General features: G+C 42.6%; 1 protein-coding gene across 1 annotated transcript; it reads left to right on the top strand.

Annotated features, from left to right (window-relative positions):
* Window positions 1–1,944: 1,944 nt before the first annotated feature.
* Window positions 1,945–14,702, top strand: LOC139209460 (protein Wnt-2b-A-like). The gene is made up of 5 exons (XM_070839181.1): window positions 1,945–2,126; window positions 5,228–5,452; window positions 10,623–10,896; window positions 11,735–11,999; window positions 13,451–14,702. The coding sequence occupies exons 1-5, from the start codon at window positions 1,945–1,947 to the stop codon at window positions 13,678–13,680; spliced, it is 1,176 nt and encodes a 391-aa protein (XP_070695282.1). The 3' UTR covers window positions 13,681–14,702.
* Window positions 14,703–25,249: the final 10,547 nt, after the last annotated feature.

Raw genomic sequence — 25,249 nt, 5'->3', positions numbered from 1 at the left:
CTAGAACTGTTTTCTCAAGCTTTTGATGAAATAGCAGTTTGCGACAGCTATAGCTAATTCTAATAGTTTCAATTCCGAAAGGGATTTTCCTGATTTGTTTACTTGTTTGTTAGTACTACTGGGTCAGCTGAATCAACTGTGGTATTCTTAATCCAATATCTCAAACTCCCCAGAGAGGTTCAAGTCTACGCTGATAAAAAAAACTGTGTGAATTGGTGTCTGTAAACAGGTCAAGCAGTCGTTTTTTGAGTTTGAGAAAGGCCTTTGGATACTTAAAGTAGGTTTCAATCTGAAAGGAGCCATTCAAGGACAAAAAGAAAAATCTGAGATTTGACGATGGATGACACCTGACTGCCAAGCCTGAAGACAACCTGAAGACACACACACAAATGTGTGGGAAAAGAAGGTAAGGATGGTCGCTCTCTGGGGACAGCGTACTGTGTGTGTGTGTGTGTGTGTGTGTGTGTGTGTGCTTTATTCAAGCGCTGTCTCAGCACTCTCTCTTACACATGTGGTTCATATTTAAGCCATAGTGCTGTTCCACTGGACGATTTTGGCTCTGTTCTCCCATTCCCACATTCCCTGCTTTTTTCTCTGTCTTTTATTTCTGCTGTGCTTTGGGTGGTGCATATCTGCAGGCATGACAAATATTCAAGTATCTTTTGATAATAATAACTTAAACGATGTCACAGATTTACTTACTTTATCGGGGGCGGCACAAATCAACTAAATTCATCATAATGTAAGCGTGCCAGGTTTAGCCAAAGGCAGGTTGAATTACCTCTAAGGTCTTTGTTATGCAGAAATGTGAAAGGTGTATTTGAGGAACAGAGGAAGTACAATCACATGCAAATCTAGTGGATATGATAGTGTTGATTCTAATTATTAATACAACATGATTATGGCAATAACATATTAGATAAAATAATATCTGTGTGAATACCATTCCCACTGTACTAGATCTGTGACTGCAATTAACAATAATCATATTGGTGCACGTAGGCCATCAGCTCTCTCATTATTTTTCTACACATATATGACTGAATTTTGCAGCACTTTACATTACATATGGAAAGTGCACTTTTTTTGTCAAAACATTACTTTTAAATGTGAAAAACCACATTTTTCCTGTGATTTAATTTTCTGGTTTTTACTGGGTTGTAAAATGAAGGCGCCATCATTGGTTACAATAATTTCTGCCTGTGGTTACAGATGAACTCCTCACATTAGGACCATCTGGACCTCAACAGCATCATCACCCCAGCACCAACACACACACACACGCAGGAACGCACCTCTCTCCATCCATCCCTCTTTAATATCTCCTTCGTAGTCAAACTCTGTAACCCCTGCATCTGCCCAATGGGCGAGAGGAGCTGTCAGCAGCGAACCCTCCCTCATATCTCTCTCTCTCTCTCTCTCTCTCTCTCTCACCCCCCTCTCTCTCGCTCTCTCTCTCAGCTCTGACTCTCTCAGCGCACTGATAAAGGAGAGGTCCGGTGCGAGCATCCGACCCAGCACTGAGTCACACAGCCGACAGAACTGCAGCGAGCCTCCCATCCGCCAACCTTTGGCTCCAGCGGTGACTCAGATCACAATTCTGCCTCTGAACTAAGCAAAACCCAAGGATAAGTGTTCGGGGAGCTGACTGGAGGGGTGAAATAGCCGACACTTGTTGCACGTCTCGCCAGGTAGACCTCCTGGTCGGCAGTGAGAGGTGGTGCTCGGTGGAGAGTCTGTTGCGCACATGGCACCGAAAACGCGCTCCTCACACTCCTGACAGTCGCGCTATTGCTATGGAGCCACACACTGGATAATGAGGCCTACCCACTGAATGGGTGCTTAACCTACTTCACATCAAACCTTGTCTGTTAAAGTTGGGCATTTTCTTCTGAAATCTGATTTTTTTGGGGGGAAGGAGGGATTTTTTGGTGGTTGAAAACCATGCTGGGTTTAAACAGGATTCTGAGCCTGCGGGCAGCCCGGATTGGGAGCTGTGGTTCGCCGGGAGCCAGACTCTCATCCCGGTCGTCTTCATGCCAAAACCCCGGTGCCAGCTCGAGGATTTACTGTGCGTGTCTGCTGCTGCTGCTACTGGTAACGCCGCGAGTGGACTCTTCATGGTGGTGAGTACTGTGTGCATCCATCACACCTACAGGCCTGCCTGCCACCAACACGATTTATGGGAGCTCAATAAGCACATAATAATAATAATAACAATAATAATACTGGCCAAATTAAATCAAGAGTCGAGGCTGCCACACGCTTTGAACAGCATTCACTGATCTTAATCATCTGAAGCGGAGCTGGGACTCCTGCCGAGCTTTGGGTCTTTCATTAGAAACTTAAGGGATTCAAACTGCCAACGAATTTAACTTATGATGACTATTTTAATAACCGCTTTCCAAAAGCAAAAGCAAAAGTCGTTCCAATTAATTTGGAGCAGCGATTTTCCTACAGCAGACAGACAAGGCCATTATGAGGGCTCAGGGTTTGTATCAGTTAATTTATTATCGCGGGCTCACTGTACTTTTTCTCATCTGTGTTGTCTCTGCGCAACTGCTGGCACCATTTAAAACTTCATCACTCTCGTTCTCATTTGTGCATTTTTGCTGCAAATAATCTACGCGCACTGAGGTTTATTAAAAATAGTTCCATAGGCTATTATTTGTCACGAATGATTGCATGCACTTGTAATTTTTATGGGGAAATGACTGCAAAGAAAAACTCTAAATGTGTCTTTCTGTCATCAGTTAATTTAAGTCAAAATGATTTGCTCCTGAGGAAAAAAGGAGTAAGAAACACCGTGGGGCATTAAAGGTGGAAAAAAAAACCCAACCTAAATTATGAGATTGTGAACTAGATTCAAGCTTCTTTAGGATTTTGTTTCTAAAATGCGTTTTCTTCGTGTCAGTTTGTTGGCCTGCCATATTGAGCAATAATAATAGAGCGATAAATGTAATTTATGTCGGCGCTGTTGGCTGAGCGCGTGTTCAACTCAGCTGGAGCCTGTATTCGACAAGGCAGAGCGGTCATTAATTCACCAGGTACCACGCACACGCACGCACACACACACACGCACGCACACACACTTCACTAAAATACCCCAAAACCAGCCATCTAGAGAATAGGTGAGGGGTGAAAAAATATCTCATTGCCTGCGCAATAACATACGTGAAAATGTCCATGTGTGTGAGTGTGTTTATAGGAGAAGTGTCTGTGTGTGGGCGGGTATGGGGGTGATGGAATGCCTAATAGTTTGTGTAGATTAAAAGCAGTTATGGGGAGTAGTGGGAAGAGGGTGTGTGGAGGCTTTAGCTGGGCATTATTGGCTTTGAGGGGAATTTAGTGGAGGAGATACAGTATTTCACTGTTTATCAAATTTCTCTGGGTGTACAGTAAGTGATGATATGGACAGGTCTGGGGATTTAACACGTCATCGATGATTGTGAGATGTTCCCACCATCTGAGACGTGAAAAACGACTATAATGTAATGGAAAATACATTAACAATACCCAAAGATTGACGTACCCTCAATACATATGCGGGTGGGGGAGATGGCATCTTGTGTTGTACTGGAACAACTTACTTATATTGTCAGAGGAAGAGGAGGGGATTTTGAGAGAATATGGTCACCTTTAACGGAGTTTCTCAGATGTTACAAGGCCAATTAATTTTGAAAGTGGTGCTGAATTGCTGAGCTGCATGCTGTGTTTATATTTATTTTTATTTATTTATTTTATTTTTTCATTCTTTCATTTTTTTATTTATTTGGGGGGACTATGTTGCTCTTTGTTTGATTTATGTTGAGTATATTGTTAATTATTTCATTATATAAAGCCCAATAAAGATATTGTTTAAAAAAAAAAAAATACCCAAAGATTCCAAATACTTGTCAAAGGTAATCGTAGCGTGCGTGCGTGCCTGTGTTGTTGCAAGTTTGACGTGTTTGTTGTGGCCAAGTTCGATTTTAATCCCTAACTCAAAATTAAAGTGATTTTCTTGAGCATTAAGGTGCTTATTTGCTGCATCTTTAATATATTAGTCAGGAAATCCTCTGACTAAAGTCAAATGATTTCTTACTGATAATGCAGCGAAGTCGTTTTTCAATGGTTACTGTGTGCTCCAATAAGACGTCTGAGCAAAAAGAGGCCAATGCAATATAGGATGTAGCTGTGGCTGTGTCATCAGAAGTCAGTAAAAGCCTTCCCTATTTGTCTCACACTTGTCTTTCTTCTACGATTCACAGTAGAGTCCAAGCTTTTCAGCATGTTGTTTTAGACCTGTGGATAATGATTTACTGTGCTATAAAATCTACAAGTCCTCCCGACTCTCAGAGAGAAAGAGAAAGAGAGAGAGAGAAAGAAAATTAAGTGTGAATTGGAGCTCTGGCCTTTTCCTTTGATGAGCACTCTGTTCTTATTCCTCCTCTCTAATCCTCCTCTAGGGAGTAGAGAGCCTCCAGTCTCCATCCTCTCGCCTGGCCTCGTAAAACACGACCACACAGCTACACGCTCCCTGACCCGCCAAAGCCCTGCAGCCACTGAGCTGCAAGAGGTCTCATGCACACACACACACAGGAGCGCGTCACAGTTCAGAGTTTATTCAGAGCAAGCTCAACGCAGCATTTATCTTGTTAAGATACAGCAAGGTCCTGTTTTATTAGGGAAGGGAGATGGATGTGGAAGAAGCATGCTGGAGAGCTGTGAGTAAGATGAGAATGAGAGTGAACAGGCAGGAGACAGAGAGGAGCAAAGTGAGTAAATGGGGTCTTGGCTTGACAGGGTTATTGGAGGCCCCAGACTTTGTGCTCTGATTTGTGACGACATGATTTCAACTATCCCATTGGGAAACATTTAAACACACATACACATGCAGGTCTTGTGGGGAGAGGTTAAGTGCTTATTTATTTGGAGAGCGGAGTAAATGGTTTCCACTCCCCTCCTCCTCGCAAACCCTAAACTGTTAAGTGTAGTGAACTCTGACTCACAGAGGACTGTTGCTGCGGCTCTCCTTCACGCCACTCACCACCTTTGAGTGTCTGTGTATCCACATGTGTATACACCTAGCATATGATGGGGCCTGTGTGCGACAATCAACTGCAATATACAATCAATCACAGCTTTGTAATTCGCATATGAGTCCTTCCAAATGGCCCAAGACAGTATGGATTCAGTTCAAAAATCACCTAGAAGTTTCTTGTGTTTTTTTTTTTTGCATTATCAGGTACATCGGTGCGCTGGGGGCACGAGTGATATGCGACAACATCCCGGGTTTGGTGAACAAGCAGCGGCAACTCTGCCAGCGCCACCCAGACATCATGCAGGCCATCGGTGAGGGCACCAAGGAGTGGATCAGAGAGTGCCAGCACCAGTTTAGACACCATCGCTGGAACTGCAGCACACTGGACCGAGATCACACCGTGTTTGGGCGCGTCTTACTAAGGAGTAAGTCAATGCGTGTGTCTACATACTACTGACTGTGTTGCCAGTGTGCATAGATACTGAGCCTGAACATGAGCTTCGTCTGTTACTATCTCACTCCTCATTCTCAACCTACTTCTTCACTTTTACTGCCTTATCTCTCCCTTCTGCTCTCTGTCCTTCTCCCCTCGCTCTGTTCTTTCTCCGATCTGTCCTTCTCATTCTCACGTATACTGGCGCTCCGTGTTTATAGTCGCTAATGGACTGTTGTAATGCCTTACGCCTCGTCAATAAACACACGGGCTTCGAGACGCGGGCTTGTCGTCATTTTGTTTTTCCACTCCTGCCAGACCTCTGTGCTTTGCCTATATACATATGCACACAGGCGCACATGCATGTTAACATATTTTCCAGCTATCTTTGTAGGTACTGCATATACAGTTTAATTCCTCCTTATGAAAGGTTTTGTAACTGCAGCCAGTCTGGATCATGAATATTTATTGAACAAGAATGAAGGGAGCTCTTCGTAAAAACACCTGATTTCCAAGCTACATTTGTGTCTCGGTGTCTGCTGGTTACTTTGCGTGCAAACTTAAATGGTGTCTGTTCTATAAGGCATTATTTTTGCAATGAATGAATTCTGAATGAATTCTGAATGCAGAACATGGATAAAGTGACACACCTGTAAGTCACTGTTGCATGCAGGGCAACCAACAAAAAGAGTGACTATGATGCCATATCTTAAGCGTTATGTTTGTGGATAAGGCTTTTTTGGGACTCTGCTGCTTTTTGAGCAAGACACAGTGGTACATGGCTAATTTACGGCACTTCATTGTAGTGCATCTGGACTATGGTTGCACAAAATAAGGTGCTTGTTTCCACAGACTTAGTATTTGACGTCACTGACCCTCCTTGGCCTGTTACTGTCCCTCTTACAGCCATCCTAAGCATGTGTGGGGGCCAATGATGCATGGAAAAAAGTAGCAGATATGTAGATACAGGCTGTGTGTGTGTCAGTGTGTGTGTGTCAGTGTGTGTGTGTGTGTGTGTGTGGTGGAAAGGAATAAACAGTAATGTAGATGTAAATATTTAGAGATTTTCTCACTGTCAGACAAACAGCGCAGGTTTGAATGATCACCAGCATTGCCCTCCTCCATCCTCCCCCACATACACCCCCCCAGCAGCACCCACTGCCCCCTTCTCCTCACCCCTGAGATGGGATGGGACATTCCAGTGTATACAGAGCAGAGCAGGTTGGATCGCACAAATTCTTTTGGTCCAGGCTGGTTCAGATAGGTTTGCAGTGTGAATGTATACCCTGTTTCAGAAAAGCACCCCACCCTTTGTCATTTATTATCAGCGCTATCTCAGTTAGCTTTGTTACGTTATTTTGAAGTGCTGATACTTGAATATTTCCATTTCATGAAACTTTACCCTTGTGCTCCACTACATTGTTTTAGCATTTTTATTTATCCTATGCACCTTTTCTTAACATGCAATTGTGAGCAGTCTCTAATATAAAACAAGATTAAAAGTCTTAACATACTGTTTACACAGGCTGCATGAGAGATCAATGCATAGCAGATTTAAGTCAGTTAAATGTGTGGAGCGGAAGTGAAACGTGAGCTGGTATATGACCTCTGTAGACAGCTGTATTGATTAAAATAGAAGCTACGGATGGCCGATACGGCCATTAAATTAAATCTTGATTTTTTTTTTCAAGCTTTGGGATGTCAGATGAGTGTGAGACGGATGACTGAAACATTTTAAAATCTCGACAGGGTTTTTAAAAAAATGGTTTATCCTCTTGGGAACTGAATGCGCTTAGCAGCAGAGATTCATCATCTGGGGAGCATGAATATTTAATCATTCAATCAAGATACAATTTTTATTAGAAGTTGATGTTTCCTGTGTGGAAGTAAAATATTTGGCTTGCTGGTGGCACGAGATGAAAAGGTTGGATGGTTGGAACAAAAACATCAGAATTCATGCTCTGGGAGCCATGAAATATCCACACTAAATTTAAAAGAAATGAAGCCAACAGTTTTTCAGAGGATTTGTCTTGTTTCAAAGCATTGACTCATGGTTGATTTCAAATTTCATGGTTGATGGTTGTTAAAATATCTTAATCTGGACAGAAGTGTTTTATGATTGACAGACAAAATGACAAACTGACTGACCGGAGTTAGATGGGCATTAGAATAAAAAAAAGAAATCAATTAAGAGCACTCTTGTTACCCTCAATGATTCTGAATCAATTCATACATGCCCCAAATTGTTTTTTATGTTGTTCCTAAATTGAGGTTGCCGTAATAAAGAAAGTGAAACTCAACTGTAGGAGCAGCCATTGAGGTGCAGTGCAGCACCTCAGTGATGTTCAGTGTGCTCATGCTGGAGTTATTTTGTAGTTCATCTTCAAAATGTGTTGGAATGTAATTTGGATTTAATAACTTTAATAACTAAGAATTGAAGTATTTTGAGGATACTTAGCACTCATCGCTCAGAGACTAGGTAATGCTAGTGAAGTACCGCAGTCCAGCACTAACAAACAAGACTAGCTGACTAACTTACTCTGCAACACCAAAAAAACCCCAGTTATGTCTGTTACATTGACCAAGTGGACAAGTTCTTCTGCCTTTGCTGCCATGTTGTTTTTTGGGGGCTATTCATTCCCACAGGCACTGCAAAAAGCAACTGTGACCAAACACTAAATCTAATTCTCTATGTGTCTTTGGCCACACAATAGATGAGTCATATTTGAAGGAACTAAAGAGACCAGAAAAGCACAGCAATGGTAGAAAATGCTGTCATGACATCACCCTGCTGCTGATTAATGGGGTATCACTGTGTCTGTATTTAAACAATTTATGTGAGGAGTGGAGAGCCCCGCAGCTAGGATTATTTCCATGATAATATTTAAACAGAGCTGTCCTATACTTCACATCAGGCCTGATATGCTCCCGTCAGCTGCACCTTCACGTCCTGATGGCTCACGCCCAGGCCTGGTCATGGCATTACATGTATCTGTGCACGCATGTTAACATGTGGAAAGCACAAGCAACAAGTCTTTAGGTCTTAGAAAATCTACTTTATTGCATGATATGGATTCCCACGCATTTTCATGGACAAAATTTCAAAATTTTTCATGACTTTCCAAGCACTGAATAAAATTTCCATGACCATTCACAACATATAAGAACTGTATGGTATACTTTATTCCAAATATTTATATATATTTTCAAAAAATAGCTTTGCAGTAACTTAAGGCAGTCTGGCACTGACTTTCAAGCATTAAGGAAAACTGAACTGATACTATCACGGTACTTAAATGCAGCAAATATAAGTATGTAGTATGTATAAGTAACAAACACTTGTAACAAACACTTGTAATTAAAACAATGGCTGAATGAAAATCTGGTACTGGCTTTCAAGCATCAGGGAAAACTGAATTGATTCTATTATCAGTTAATGCATTTAAGTATAAACACACACACACACAAACACACACCTACCTCATGGGCCACACCCGGTCAGTGATCTCAGACAACTCTCACATGATTTTTATCATTTCTGGATGGGAGTCTGAAAAACAATGCAGCAACAAAAGCAGTATGTGTTGTCATACCTAAATTTCTAGCAATCTCACAGTCCGAAAACATTTTCAAAAATAGGCCCCCGACATCACTACAGGGACATCAGCAACCTGTGCCAAATCTAACTTCTGTATTAGTAATATGCAATATAACATCCTGCCTTACACAAACAAACAAATAATATTATGTTTGTGTGGTTATACAGGGAGCCACTAGTATCTGTTATGTCTACACAGCATCTAATGTCACAACCAGAGAGACAGAGCTCCATAGAAGGTTTTATCTGGTAAAATCCTCTGTTGTTATGGCATTGTGAAACTTTATGTTAACACTAGTCCTGTTAAATAAACATCAAGGCTAAAAACAAAGATCAGCTGGGCGGACAAGACACCAGCTGCTAACTTCCACGTCTTTCCGACCCTGTCTGTGGCCCTAATTCCCAATTTCTTCTAAAGTATCATATCTTTTTATTTCGATGCTAAACTTTAAAAGAAGAAAAGTTAAGTTTAATGGTTGTTCAGTTGTCCTGATGTTGGTGCTGCTACATCCTCATTCATGGGCAGTTATTATGTTCCATTTGGGAGCAGCAAAGTCACAAATTTTGGGACTTAATATCAAACTGGCTTGACATTTTTTCCATCAGCCCAAGCCTACAAACTTGGTTTATAAACTAAACAAGAGAATGACCAATGTGCAAGATGTAAGCTTTGCAGAATAGCTTTGATATTACCAATAAAGGGGAGGCTGCCCTCGCGAGTCATGCAAGGGAAACACAGCACATACAACATGAGAAGACCGTGAGAGATGGTGTACCATTCCAGATGTTTTTCTACTCGATAAAAACCACAGTAAGACCAAGTGGACCAGGGTCTGCCTCCGACCAGAGTTCAGTCTGTGCAAAGCACTTTAAATGTAATACCAGCATCCATTGGTATTGTGACTTTGGCCTCTGAGATACTTCTGTACTTAAGGTCGCACTATTAATGCAGTTCCTGTAGTGATGTCGGGGGCCTATTTTTGAAAATGCTTCCAGACTGTGAGATCGCTAGACCGCTGATACGTGAGAGCACATACTGCTTTTGTTGCTGCATCGTTTTTCAGACTTCCATCCAGAAATAATTATGTGTCATCAAGTACATCTCATAACGACGAATGCTCATGCAATGGACGAGAACAGCAAAACCAGAAACTGACCCAACCCCACAAGTTTGTCATTAGAGAGCCATGAAATATAAAATGTACATTTTCCCGACATATCAGATTCAAACTCTATTCAAACATAATTTCAGGCAGCTGGCAAATTTGCCATTATATTATGTGAATTTTACTGAAGATTACGGAAACAATTAATTTCATTTCACACAACAAAATTCCATCACTTTCCCAAACCATTAAAGGATTTTAATAATTCCATGACTTTTGCAAGCTTGAAAAGTAAGATTTTGAAAGTCCATGACTTTTCCAGGTTTTCCATGACCGTGGAAACCCCAGTAACTGTAATTTCTGTAATCAATAATAAATTGTGTTATTCTAACCTCTACCGCAGTCTAACATCTGTGTTTCTTTTTTGCGCTTGTACTCTCTCCGTCTCTCTCTCTTAGGCAGTCGTGAAGCAGCATTTGTCTATGCCATCTCCTCAGCAGGAGTGGTGTATGCACTCACTCGAGCCTGCAGCCAGGGGGAGCTGAAAACGTGCAACTGCGATCCGCACAAGCGAGGACGGGCTAGCGATGAGAGAGGAGAATTTGACTGGGGCGGCTGTAGCGATAATATCAACTATGGGATTAAGTTTGCCAAAGCCTTCATAGATGCCAAAGAGAGGACTGTCCGTGATGCACGGGCACTCATGAACCTTCACAACAACCGCTGTGGCAGAACAGTAAGTGTGCGAATACAGCAGAAAACATATTTTCTCACTTATAACTAGTGTCTAGCTCTGCAGTTTATTTTGTTAAGGTTTGATATACCTGCACCTGTGGCCTCATTTACACCTGGTATTTACATGCAATCTGCATAGAACAACAGTACATGTATAATAATGATCACGGGCCTTTAAATTTACACCTGGTATTAATATGCATTCTCGTTATCTCAATTCTACCAGCATTGTGATTGAACCTCAATAGGGAAGTCACGTAGAAGGAGCAGGTGGGCTAGTGGAAGATTTAGTTAGGTGACTTTCAACTTTTTTTTTCTTAAAACTCAAGCAAAACTGTACACAACAAACATGGAAAAAGACTTAATTTGATCTGTAATCATCTCTTCAGTCTCAAAATGTTATTTTTTCAGCATTAACAGGTTGTGTCTTCCACTCCAGCAGTACATTGCACCATTGATCTGTTTCGGTATCAAACTATGAGTGCTAGCATGAATAACGGGTTAACAGCAGCAATGCACAAGCTGAATGTTAAATTAGCTTCATATTTTAGAGCTTAATCTTATTTCATTCTGCACAAAGCACAACAGATGGTCATTGAAAATATCTAGCCCTGCTTCTCATAGAAATGAATGGGGAGCAAAATCCAAAAACCAAAAATGATCTGCAAGACTAGATACCACTAGTGGTTCAGTAAGTGAAAAATATGTTTTCATGACAGCTAAACTAACCGTTTAGGAAATGTTCCTGCCTTAGCATTTCATTTTTAGAACAATTAAAACCAAATTTCACAATGGCTTAAACAATATACACCAATTTCCACTTCTCTCAATGTATTTAGGCCGTGAAGCGATTCATGAAGCTGGAGTGTAAATGTCACGGCGTGAGCGGGTCTTGCACGCTGCGGACATGTTGGATGGCCATGTCAGACTTCAGGAAGACTGGTGACTACCTGAGGAGGAAATACAATGGGGCCATCGAGGTGACGATGAATCAAGATGGAACAGGTTTCACTGTAGCTAACAAAGCCTTCAGGAAGGCCACCAAGAACGACCTGGTCTACTTTGAGAACTCTCCGGATTACTGCCTACAAGACAAATCAGCAGGTAAGATGTCAAAAGGAGGGAAGAAAAAGAAGAAGAAGGTGGACTGGACTGAAAGACGCAGAGAGGCAGTTTCTCATGGATGTTGATGGATTGCCCCGACTGTGTTATGTGTATGTTGTGTATATGTTCATGCATGACTAGTGTGTTTGTGTGGGTGAATGTCAGTGTGTGTGTGTGTGTGTGCAATGGTAGTCAGGTAACACAGCAGGCCTCCTGTGTGATGTCTGTGGAAGCTAATATCCTTGTACCCTGGGGACTTGGTTGTTCTGTGACCACCTGACCTCTATCAGTCTCTGTCAACACACATATGCATACACACAACCCAATGGTCAGAAGATGTGTTGATCAACCTTTATACAATCCGCCTAATAAGCCAGGACTGTTTCTGATTGCCCGGTTGATGAATGAAAACCCATCTGACAAACTTTTATAACATTTGACAGCAACACATCCATCCCTCTGTCCAGTTTTCCCTCATCCTTTCTCCCTTTGTCTGCCTTTCGCTTCGTCACTTCCATCCATCCTCCCCCTCTTTCTCACCTTCCCAGTGGAATCCACAGCCTAGGGACACAAGCAGCTAATTTAAAAAAAAAAAAAATCACTTCTTTCTGTCTGTCACAGTCTCTCCCTCTCTGTCTGTCTGAACTAAGCGTAGCTGGAGGGCAAAGTGGGCCTCAGAGTGTGAGAGCCTGTCTGTCTGTCACGCTCCACTGTCCATTTAAAACACACACACACACACACACACACACACACACACACACACACACACACACACACACACACACACACACACACACACACACACACACACACACACACACACACACACACACACACACTTCAAAGGGAGCAGTGGCTTGGGAAAGGCAGTGTAACTATAGGCCACTCTACCAACACTGCATAGTTGTGTGTGTGGGTCTGTTGTTCTATGGGCAGCTTGTTGTGATAGGTAGCAGTTCAAACCGGGAGCTTCTCACACGAAACACCAGCGCTAATCTCTGTGGGGATGACATTCACATAAGATACAGACAATATGCCACTGCATTAGGTAATAGCTAGACTGCTCTCTCATACGCTCAATAACAATGCCTGCCAGGCTACTGCAGATAGTACATTGAAGCAAATAGAGAGTTAAAGGGAAACTAAAACTTCTGGGTCCTCTTCCACAACTTGTTTCAGGTATATTCTAAAGTTCACTCCATTTGTTTAAATCTCTTGCTTTGCTCTCTCTCTGGATTTTTAGCATGAAAAATTATCCAAATTTTTCCCAATCAAGCAATCATTTGCGCTCTGGTAAGGACTTTGGCTCTCTATGAAATGACCCACCAGTTGTGTTTTTTTCAGCAGAAGAATTTGCAGAGAGGTAAAACTTAAATGACCAGTTGAGAGAAGCTAGCTTTGGTTGTCGTTTAGCTTTTCATTAGCTAACATTCTTCTGTAATCTTGTGCAGGCTCCCTGGGCACAGCTGGCCGGGTCTGCAATAAGACGTCACGCGGCACAGACGGCTGTGAGGTCATGTGCTGTGGGCGGGGCTACGACACCACGAGAGTCAAACAAATCACCAAGTGCGAGTGCAAGTTCAAATGGTGCTGTGCCGTGGAGTGTAAGGACTGTGAGGAAGCGGTGGACATACACACCTGCAAAGCCCCCAAACGAGCTGAATGGTTGGACCAGACCTGAGGACACACCCTTTCTGCCCCCTGTAATGCAACCCCACCCCTTTCCCCTTTACAGGACATCCTGTGGAACATGGCATTCTGGGAAAGTTTGTCCGAAAGTGCTCTGCGTCTCCGCCCTCCCCTGCCCCCACCTCAGTTCATCATGCATGGCTTTTCTACCTGTCTCTGTGAAAGCACTAGAATTCAGTACCCATCAATATGAATTAATACCTATTAGCCCCCATTTGTGAATGGCCGTGTGACTGAATTCCTGGGATCAGACGATGAACGGTGAAACCAGCGAACTCTTGGGTTTTTGGTGGATTGGGCTTTTATCAAAGATTCAGTCCAGATGGCCTTTTTTTCTAGCGTGTGGTTCTGGGTTAAAATGGTTTGCTGCTTTCATCATGCTTTAAAGACACATTTTTACATTAACTGAGCCTTCAAACGTATCCAGTATTATTACAAAAACATCATATACTCACATAATTTTCTTTCTTTTTTTGGGGAAATTCACTTTTATCTGCCAAAAATGAAAACATGGTAGGACTTTGGGAAGTAGCTTGACAAGTGCACTTTGAGAAGTGGACATCCAAACATAAGTTTGGCTGTGTATGGCCAAACAGAAGTCCAGGCAGAGGACTTCAAGGGAGGACAAGGAGATGGACACCGGATGAAAAAATGGACGAATGCGTCATGGGAACTTTGAATGCAAATGTAAAAAAAAAAAAAGAAAAAAAGAAAAAAAAAAAAACCTGTTTAAAGTGATTTATTTAAATTGTAAAGTGTTGTTTCATTTCTCATCTGCAGATGAGACTGCACTACATTGGCTGACATGAGTAGGAGAAGAGCACTGCCATTATTATGATTATACAGTGTACTCTAGTTTTCAGTGTGTAATATGACTGACTGCCGCTGACAGGAAGAAGAAGGAGAAGAAGAAGAAGAATAAGGAGGAGGCGGTCACACATAACCACAACATCAGACAGATTTCACTTCTCTGCTCTCCAGCTTGCTTGTATAACATTGTGTATATTGCCTTATCTAAACAGATGTTCATATGAAATATATGGTGCATTAGTATGACACTGGAATCTTTGTTTTTTGTTCAGACCGACAAACATAGAGGTTGAAGGCAAGAACGAGACTTGATAGTGCCAACAGAGCAGAACTAATCGTTGTGATGACTGCGCAGGGTATTCAGTAAGTTCTGTTCTACAACTAGTGTTATTCCCATCACACACACACACACTCACACACATGTATACACACCATGGCTGCTTTTCACCAGCATGAGTTGAGAGACACTGGGGCAGTAATAATACAATCTATGTCAGTAACAAAGGTTGATTCTGTGTGAGTTGGGGTGGGGTGCGCTATATCAGTCAAGGGGAGGGAAGTGTTTGATTAAAGGGCCAACCTAAACCCCAACCCCTGCTGGCCTCATCCCACCCCTCACTATGTGGAATTCCAGGTGGGTCCCAGGCTAATGACTAGATGGCTGTAATTACCCGGGGCTGTTGATAGCTGGTGATTGGACATGGTCGTGCCACAGAGGACCTAGTGTGGGCTCCTGCTGGGACCACATTTAATCAAAGGCTTCTTGGCCAGCTTATCAAAGGGAATACTTTCCAGCAATCTTCTCTGCATCAGCCCCCTCTGCTCCCCAGACTCTCAGTCCAGTTCAGTCTCTGTTATATTAGAGCCGAGAGACTCCTGATAATGTGAATTCAAAAAAAGACAACGTACACAAGCGCAACCCTAAGACAAAGTAGTGTGTAAACCCAACTGCATAGATGCCTATTTGGAGAGGCCAAATGACACAGCATTAATTTATTGCCTTTTTACTCAGCATATCTGTACTGTCTTATGACACTATTACATTTTTCTGTCAGGTTTTACCCTGTAGATTGTGTTTGTCAACGTGCCCTGGTGATAAGATCCTGTCTCCTTACCCAGGCTTGGGACAGGACGCAGCCACATTCAGGCCGGATTGAACACACTGATTCTATGACATCTGCCCTGGAGATACCTTAATGCAGGAAGCAGTCAGAAATGTACAGTACAGAAGAACAACTGAGATGAAAACACTGAACTCTCCTTAGTGTCTTCAATTGACACAATCTTTTTTTTTTTTTTTAAATGGGACATCGCCTTATAATCACAGTTTTTGATGCACCAATATTAGGCTACTCATGATTCACTCAGCAGTTTAAAAAAAAAAGAAAAGAAGAACCCTCAACATCCTAGAAGTGGTGTCTGAGTAGCCACGGGAGGCCCATATTGTTAGATAAGATAAGCTTTATTATCCCTCAGGGTAATATTATCAAGCAATTCCAGTCATTGAGACTATTCTAGTGCCAGCTTCCTATGGCAGTCTATCTGTGTCCTGGATGCCAGGCTGAGAGCATTCCTGTTACAGACTATCACAGGCAAACCATTAGTCTTCACAGCTGGCAGGCAGCGCTGTGGGCGAGGGAGGTTGTACTTACCCAGGACACAGAAATGGCATCAAGCAACACAGGAGATTTAAAAGTTAATTCTAGTTTATCCCAAAAACTTTTTTGTAGCTTTGGCTATCAGTTCTATTGGTTATGATAACATTGTACTCACTGAGTAAATTATTGGGATCTGGGACTGGGAGTGGTGACATTACTACAAAGAGGTCCGATAGGACAAGAAACAGGAGCAGTCAGTTTTTCTGTGTAATGGTGATTTATTATTATTATGTAATTACAGACATAACATGTGCGTTAACTTGGTTTTACTTCAAGATGAAGTGGTTTAGATAATCAGTTGGATTGTTCACAGATTGTTTGTACGTCTTGACTGCTTCCGATTAATTTCCCCACTGTAGTAATGTTGCCATGTTCTTGGATTTCAGCAATTAACTTAGTGTGTTATCATAACCAACACTGGTCAAAGCTGAAAAATGAGACCGAAATTGTAATAAATCAGAATCATCCAAGGCCAAGTAATCTGACTGGGCCCTCAGCTCAGCAGCTTTGTGGTAAAATCACAGGCACAAGTGGAACAAATCAAATTGTGGCTCACTTGAATATTCTGTATTTTTTGTTGAGAAGTGAAGGTTGCGCAGTTGTTGAACACAGTACAAACTAAACGGGTACACTGACACACACGTTGGACTGTTGCCACACAGACAGACACACAGTGCGCCATTCATTTATTCAACATTGTCACAGTTATTCTGAACTGTGTCACCCTTTTTTTTCCACACTTGTTCTATATTCTCTCCCTCCGTCTCCCACCCCAGTGTCTCCATACCATTGACAGTTATGTAAATGTATCAACCATATGTCCAGGCTGTAATGCATGTCAGTCTGACCTTTGGTTGTCAAATAACAACAAGCCTGAGAATAGAGGATGGACTTCACAGCCTGTGTGACAGCTGACCGTCACATCTAGCTCTAAAATGAAGCCTCACTTGAGAAATAGAAACTAAAGGAGTGTGAGAGGAGAGAAGGAAGACAGCAAGGCAAATGGATGGATGAAGGTAAGAGAGAAATGTCTAGGGTTACTTAGAGACCTAGCGGGCATGTTTATCAGAAGATCTTAATCTGAGCAGAAAGAACCGCGTTCCCCACAATTCATCATCATTACTCGCCCCACCTGCCACCTCCGTCTGACCGCCACCCTCCACCTCCCTCCTCCTCCTTCGCTCTGATACAGATTTCTGTGTGTGGGAATTTAGCCGGAGACCCCACCAACAACTGCCCCATAACATTCACCTTGGGGTGGTCTGGGTGTGTCGGCCATGCGATCTGTTTCGCACACATATTCACATGTACATACCTGCAGGCGAGGATAGGACCCCTCCCCACCCCAGTGCCCCCTGAGCTCACCTATCACCTGTCTGGTGAAACCCTCAGTGTGTTAGCAAGCCTTTCTGCTCTGTCACTCACTGTTTGTGTCCAGAAAGTGCATACAAACATACAAGTGTGTGTGTGTATATGTGTGGTGGGATGAGTTTACCCCTCAGGGCCGGTAGAAGCTGGGTCATTTTTTTTCCCAGAGGTTGGAAGAGGAGTCTAGGGAGGTCAGGGGTCATAAAGTTTAGGTGTATCAACAGAGAACCTTCAGCACTATGAATGCTCACCACTGATCCGTCGCCTGTTGACACCTCCTAAACATTAACGGCTTGTTCATGTAGCTAAGCTCCTCTCTGGCTGGCAGGCAAAGAGGTGAACCTATTCAGAAGAACACCTGCTCTGCTGGATTTAAAATCTGGCCTACAGTGTAGCTGCCTACAGTGTCAACTCTTCCATTCATTTTTCATCCTTTCGGTCTGCCTCTATTTGATGAGGTGGGTGTCAGCTATTAGGTATTAGGTGGTGCAGCTTTGTTGGGAACAGGTTTGGGTTGGGAGGCTGTGGGAGCAGTAGGACATGCAGATTTATTAGGGAGCTCAGACTAATATTTACGTGACCTGCCAGGACCCGAGGGGTGTAGAGACACAGACGGAGAGAAAATATGGGTTTGCACAGAGGGAAAAAGGGGATTTCAACACAAAACACTTATCTCCTGAAAGCTACAGCAAAAAAATGTCCACCCATTACCCCCCAGGCCCTCAACTTTCACTAACTTCCACCTTTGCTCTGTCGTCTCCTATAATGCTTCACAGCAATACATTTGGATAGCATCACAGTAGTGCCTCTATAATATACTGCAGCAACTGCGGTTCTCCTTCACTCAAAGTATTAGTCCAACAGGAAACTGGTTGCCAAATCAATTCTTTGATCTGGCAAGTTGCAAGAATAAAATTGTAATTTTCCCTAACAATTCCTTAGTCTTCATTGGCAGGGCAGTATTTCAGCAATCACTCACCACTGCATGTAAAACATTTCCGGTGCTTCTATAATTGCTCCAACTGCTGACACATACAACCCCATGTAGGTTGACCTCAATGAATTTTCCGTGAATAGAAAGCCTGGGTGACCTGACACAGCACTAATTTGTCATCCCTAATTTATCTTGTGATATAACTTGCTCGCTGCAAGCCCAGAAGTCAAGCTTAGCGTTGGGAAGCAGAATATTCCACAGGTTCGACTCAATGACAGCCACCATTAGGGTTAAAAGGACAAAGACTGTAGTTGTGCTGAACTTGAGTCGGACATTTAGACAGTCGCAGTGGACCTTCTCCGTGCAAGGTGTGGGATGCCATGTGACGAGGTTTGTATATGCGTGTGACAGTGTGAGTGTGTTTATCTCCCTCCCTGTGTGGGAATTTACAGACACACCTCGCAAGGCACAAACAACAGTGACCTGGTAAAATAGTCGAAATTCCACCAACATACCAGGGAATCTGGGGGTTTGGGCTGACAATACACACTGACACATACACACACACACACACAGACAACGAGAGACAGAGGTGTGGGAAACGGGAGAGATACAGGGTCAGGGTCAAATTGTGTAGGCCTCACAGACATAGATACCAGTGAGTGATACCAGCTGACACACACTGATGCTGACACTAACAGTGATACTGCGGCTACCTGAGTGACAGTGATAGATAGCGCCGAACCATCCCAGCGTGAACACACAATCAAACCGAAACTCATCCCTGTGACTTTTAATCAGCACATACTGCGCCAAAGGGTGGTACACTCTGACTCCTCAAACGTCTACCACTTGGGGAAAAAAATATCACAGTACCAGATGCCAGTCTAAACACAGAAAAAAAAAAAACATAAGGCCGTAGCCAAATGGGTGAAAGGTGAAAGTATCTACTGGGGTTGTCTACCTGTACTCAAACATGCTTACAACTGTGTGTTTATTGTTGCTTAGAGTTGAGTAGATGTGTTTACCACATCACTGAAGCCAACATCCCACTCCCAGTCTCCAAGACTCCTCACCTTTAATAACACAAACCACTAAAGATACAACAAGAAAGATAAATTCACTCATACAACAAATCCCTAAGTCACACCACGCAAACAAACACTCTCCATGTGGAATGTTGGAGACTGTCTTGTTTGTGTTTAGAGGTGCAGCTTTCTCCAGTTTTCATCTTCCTGGAGTATACTGTGTGTTAAATTGGCCCAGATGTAGAATAATTGAAACTTGGGATCATCTTTGTCTTCATATTGACCATCAGAGTGCTGGTGCCACAACAAGCCTCCACACCACCCCCGGCTGGGCTTCACCTTCTACCAGCACAGAGACAGCTGATGGAGAGCAAGGACACAGTACAGTAGCCTCAGTTGCTCAGTAAACACTGGTAAACAGAGCAAGCACTCGGCATGAAATGGAGGAATACTGCGCACAAAACATTTACACAGAGCTGCCACGGGAACGATATCATTTCAGTTTTACAATAAAGTGCTGGTGAAACAAAAACAACAGAAGGAAACTCATCTGTCCCTCTCTCCATTCAGAGTGACTTGTTTATGCTTCGGCATCCCACTCTCTCTGAGGAGATAATTTAATCAAGTCTAATAGAGCTTTCACAAAGGCTTAACCCAGTACAAATGCTACAAGACCTAAATCTAGAGCCTGGTCTCATATATTCTTATATATCTAAAATTGTCAATAAATGAAATAAAAAACTCCATGTCAATAAATGAGAGGTTTCAGTCTTACTATCTGCACTTTGTTAACAGAGATTTGATCTTTCATTTTGAAATCTGAGCTAAATGAGATAAATGAAACAATCTTTTTCTATGTTAATGTTAATTTTCATCATCAAAATCATTTTAAAGAAATTTAGGCATTATAATAGAAAAGATCAGATTACACAATAATGAGCATACACACAAATATTCCCAACAAAACTAAATGTGTGTGTAATATATGAGAAATATTGTACAATAATAATACTATACCAACCATAATCTGTATAACAAAAGCTCAGGAGAGAAGGGACGCAGTCAGATCACATTGGTATGGCAGTGCCTAAAGGAAATTGTACTCTTTGATTGCTATTTTAATTATACCCACTGTGAGCTAGAGAGGCTGTGACACGCCACACCTTGTTTTGGCAATACCATGCTGAGTCCACATCCCCCTCCAGTAACTAAAGCCAACTACTCACAGTGTTTTGACTCCTCTTGTGCAGAGGCTGTAGGGGGGAGGCGGCAGCAGCACCAACCTCACTGTTCAAATTGTACATTATAGATCATACATCCAGCACATTAACATGTATGAAAGGACGTACACACCCATGCTCGCTGTACATGCAAACACCCATTTACACCAGGTACACGCATACAAACAGTGGGTGTAGAAACATGCATCACTCTTATACCGTATGTTGCAAGGTCTCACGGTCCCCCTTATGTTAGAAAAAGCTATTTCTGAGTTACTGACAGACCAGCTACTCTATGCACACATACATACTGTATACAAAGACTGAAATTAGCTAATCAAATCCTACTTAAAAGGGTCTTTGTGACAAATATGTTGATATAAAGATAAAGAATGGTGGAATGGTACAACACCTGGAAAATGGTTTTCATCCTAGCTACTCAGGACTGATAAATGTCAACAATGTGCATGACTTAAAGATATTTTATGCATGTGAGCAGCATGATTTTGTTCTCTCTATTGACAGTACTATAATGATGCTCACATCTTCATTATTGGCTCGGAGCTCCATCTCTATCAAGTGTTTGAACTGGGATAGTTTAGGGGAGAGTAAACAACAGTCTAATGTGTTTATCAAACACTAAAGCACACACCAACAGCTGTTTACCACACAGAGAGCCAAGCCGCATACAACAACAACAGCACGAGGAACATGTAATCTGATGGAGTAACACGCTGTAAGAGAAGGTGATGTTAAAGGGGGTTTGTGTCTTGGTTTGGTTGGGGGATTGTGACAATATGACCACCCTGCACGTGAATGTCCTCTCTCACCCAATAGTTTAAAGTCAAAGAGGGACAGTAAGGGAGAGAGGATGAAAGCCATGCGCATGCTTGAAAAGCTTCCTACTCCTGGTAAACAAATCAATAAACCTGATTCCACTTCACAACAACATACCATGCCAGACCAAGCTACATGCAGCTATACACACAAAGAAACTAGATAGCCATCATGATATACATGCAAGAATAATGTAACAAACAAAAAACACACAGCAGATGTCATCTCCAGGGCAACCCATCACAGGGTCCTCCAACCCTGACGTTTAGCTGATTATGAGTTGATTATATATGGTGAAACAGTCCCATAGTCACTTCACAATTGACAAATGTTGGTAACGCAGCTCTGTCCTCTTAGAAAGAGAGTTTAGGACAGAGGCTGTTTAATGGATGAGATACTAAAACCAGTGCAAAATACAAACAAGAGATCAGTTACAGGGATTAGACTTTACGTGAGGGAGAAAGCATAAAAAAAAAATAATTGCATGCAGCTGCGCGTGAGGTCCTTGTCCATAGGACAAACACAAATAGCCTGTGTGTGCACAGAAGACCTGAACAGTTGTAGGATTTCAAACATCCAGTTATATTTGTGCCATGGGCCAACCTCAAGCATTACTGCTTGCAGATATACTTTTTCAATCCTCGTGCAAAATTTAAACTCTTGTTGAACTCTCATTTATATTTTAGAGTGGTTTTTCGTAATTCATAGTTTTAGTACTTCAATATAGTATGTGCACGTGATGAGGTGGAGCTTATGGTGGCTCCAAAGGGTCATTTTGGGACAGCCATGTAATTTCACTGCACACACAACCCCTGCATGTATTTATCTATGTAGCTGCAATGATACAGACTTACTTCTAAGACAGCCAGGGCTCTTTTGTGCTATACACAACCTGTGGCAGTCAATCGTGTCAAATTAATATTATTTACGTAGTCCAATATAACATCACAAGCCTTCAGTTGGATTAAAATTGGCAAAATTGTGTAAATCACATATTTACTGTTCAGACGTCATACATGACACAGTGGCATGAAACTATCAGTTAAAAGGCATTGCTGTAAATTTCTTCAATAACTGGATGCTAAAGATGAACCGATAGGATTAAAATGGACCCAAGTTTAAGGGATAGTATACAGACATATTGCAGTGATGACCTCACAGACATCGCACTAAGTAGCGTCAAGAAATTAACACATGTCTAGCTGAAGGTGACACATCCATCCAACACATCATAAGGAACTGATTCCAAATTTCTTTTGACTTGAGAAATATTTGATAAAAAGACGTGTGGATTCCTCACATTCATCCTTCCATCTGTTCCTCCAGTAAGGAACAGACGCATTACATGAGAAGACAGTCATCATTATAAAGTGTGATGTGGATACTTGAAGTCCCCCAAGCACATAAACAGAGAATTAGCTTTTCAGTGAAGTAAAAGACATCTTGTGTCCAGTAGTTTCACATAAAAACTTTGAAATAAACTATAAACAATATTTTACTTTCTCAGATTCTGGATTTTTCACTTACAAAGAAGTTGTAGGATGTAATTTTCTGAATTTTCAATGACATAAATTTACTTTTTTTCAAGCGAACCAGATGGTTGACGGTGTCTTTACTGTCAACTTAAACTCAGTGGTGTCATCAATATTTCTGTCAGCATGATCACTGTCGCCATCAACTGTCCACTCCTCACACACAATATCATTGCCTTGAGCATCATGCAGCACTCTGCTAGCTGTGAGGAGGATGTGTGGTTGAGGGGGTCTGAGTGTGCGACTGAGCTCAGAGGAGAGAGGCCTCTCTGGTGTAAGGAGGACAGATGAGTGTGGCGCTCAGGCCTGTCAGGATCCAGGAAAGGGCGAGATGCGAGGAGGGATGGTAGGAGATAAGTCCACTTCAGCAAATTCAATGGGACACTTCAGCACAGGCACAGCTCTCACCCTGAGCACTGTCTGTCTGCCAGACAGGGATTGATTGATAAATTCAACTTGGGTGGAGACTAATTAATTTGATTACAGCCAAGTCCAACTGAAAAAGTACACACTTCAGTTATTACTGTCATTTCTCGATCTGGCTAGAATCAAGTACACAATTACGTGGCACTGGTGCAACAGCAGCGTCTATCAATGGTAACGTCACTGTGTGTGAGCGTGTATGTGTGTGTGGCTGCGAGCACAGTGACAAAGACAGATTGGGTGTCTGAGAGGGACAGATAGCCTTACAGCCAACCTCCACTCACTCATTGAGTGAGATAAAGAGGAACATTCTCGCACACACACACACACACACACACACACACACACACACACACACACACACACACACACACACACACACACACACACACACACACACACACACACACACACACACACACACACACACACACACACACACTCCTCCACTGGCATCCAACCAATTGTGCTGAGAAATAACTCAACCCTTAACATGGACAAATAGGCATGGATAAGGCCTGCGTTGGGTCCGCTGAAAATTGCCGATTCATCACAAATTTCAAACAAACAGATTAGAAGAAGACTGTTGTGGTATTCAAATGGATTTATAGGATTTGTCCATGTATACACTCTGCCGTGCTTTGTGAGACTCAGGAGGGTACATGAGTACGAGAGTGTGTGACGGTGCCAAAACAGTGACAGGCCATTCTTTTACAAACAGGTTTACAACAAGCTCTTATCTCTCCTCTACACTCTCCTCATCCATTCCCTTGTTTCTTTCTCTCCTAGAAGTAATGCCCTTTGATTATATTTCCATCACAAATATACTTGCTGCATGTATGTGTTTTGATTGGTGAGACCAGATATAGAGCACTTAAGGTGAGTAAAGCAACATTACTGGTTTGGGTTGGTGTGTGTGCCAGTATACGTGTGTGTGTGTGTGTGTGTGTGGGAGCGGTGGTCCTGTGTTTCCGGGTGACCTCAGTGGCCCAGGCTGTCTGTCTATTAGAGAGGGGGCTATTAGACCATCAGAAAGTGGGAGCATCCCCTCTCGCCATGGTGATAAGATCAAGGCATTCCGACGGCCAGAGCGGTCATTACCCCGCTCTCTAGCCCATAATGTCCCTCCATTAAAACACCCCGTTGCCATGGAAATGCAGCTGTGGCCGTTTAAGTCATTTCTTGGTCTCCCTGGGTCATTGACACACACGCACACCAACACACAATGTATCGACATGTCGGTTTGATAAACAGTTACACGCGCACACTGCTATCAGGGGCACACACATGTCGAAACACACAAGCTCTGCTGTCTGGGTGTGATTCTGGCTCATGTGGGGTCACAGCCGCCAGGACAGCGAGATGATCACTGAGTCACTGATGACAGACTGTACAGTAAGACAATAGTCATCGGACGGAATTCAGCTTCAAACACAAACACGGATAGGCAGACAGATAGGAGGTTGACAGAGAGCACACAAACAGATGCATGCACAGCACTAACACTGATCGGCATGAGCATAAACAAACACCTCTGGTTGTTCTGAAGATTTTGTGTCAAACAACCCCCCGTCCCTCTAATCCTCATTTGGCCACTTCCAAACTTTTCAGAGTCATCAGCAGACACCTCCTACACTCAGATACACGCACACAAACTAACCCCGCCTAAATGCCAGAACTCACAACCAGCATAAAGGCTTACCAAACCCTATAGTGTCTCTCCTGAGGAACTACTGAGCATGCTGAACCAC

This window comes from Pempheris klunzingeri, chromosome 11, assembly GCF_042242105.1.
Source record: "Pempheris klunzingeri isolate RE-2024b chromosome 11, fPemKlu1.hap1, whole genome shotgun sequence".
Lineage (NCBI taxonomy): Eukaryota > Metazoa > Chordata > Actinopteri > Acropomatiformes > Pempheridae > Pempheris > Pempheris klunzingeri.
The sequence above is the reverse complement of the archived record's forward strand: the minus strand, read 5'-3'. Positions and strand labels throughout refer to the sequence as shown.

Bases quoted from the DNA above. Each gene is read 5' to 3' on its own strand.
- LOC139209460 (XM_070839181.1), top strand. From the start codon at position 1,945: ATGCTGGGTTTAAACAGGATTCTGAGCCTGCGGGCAGCCCGGATTGGG. The intron at 2,127-5,227 runs GTGAGTACTGTG...TTGCATTATCAG, and splicing joins CGAGTGGACTCTTCATGGTG to GTACATCGGTGCGCTGGGGG. The intron at 10,897-11,734 runs GTAAGTGTGCGA...CAATGTATTTAG, and splicing joins ACAACCGCTGTGGCAGAACA to GCCGTGAAGCGATTCATGAA.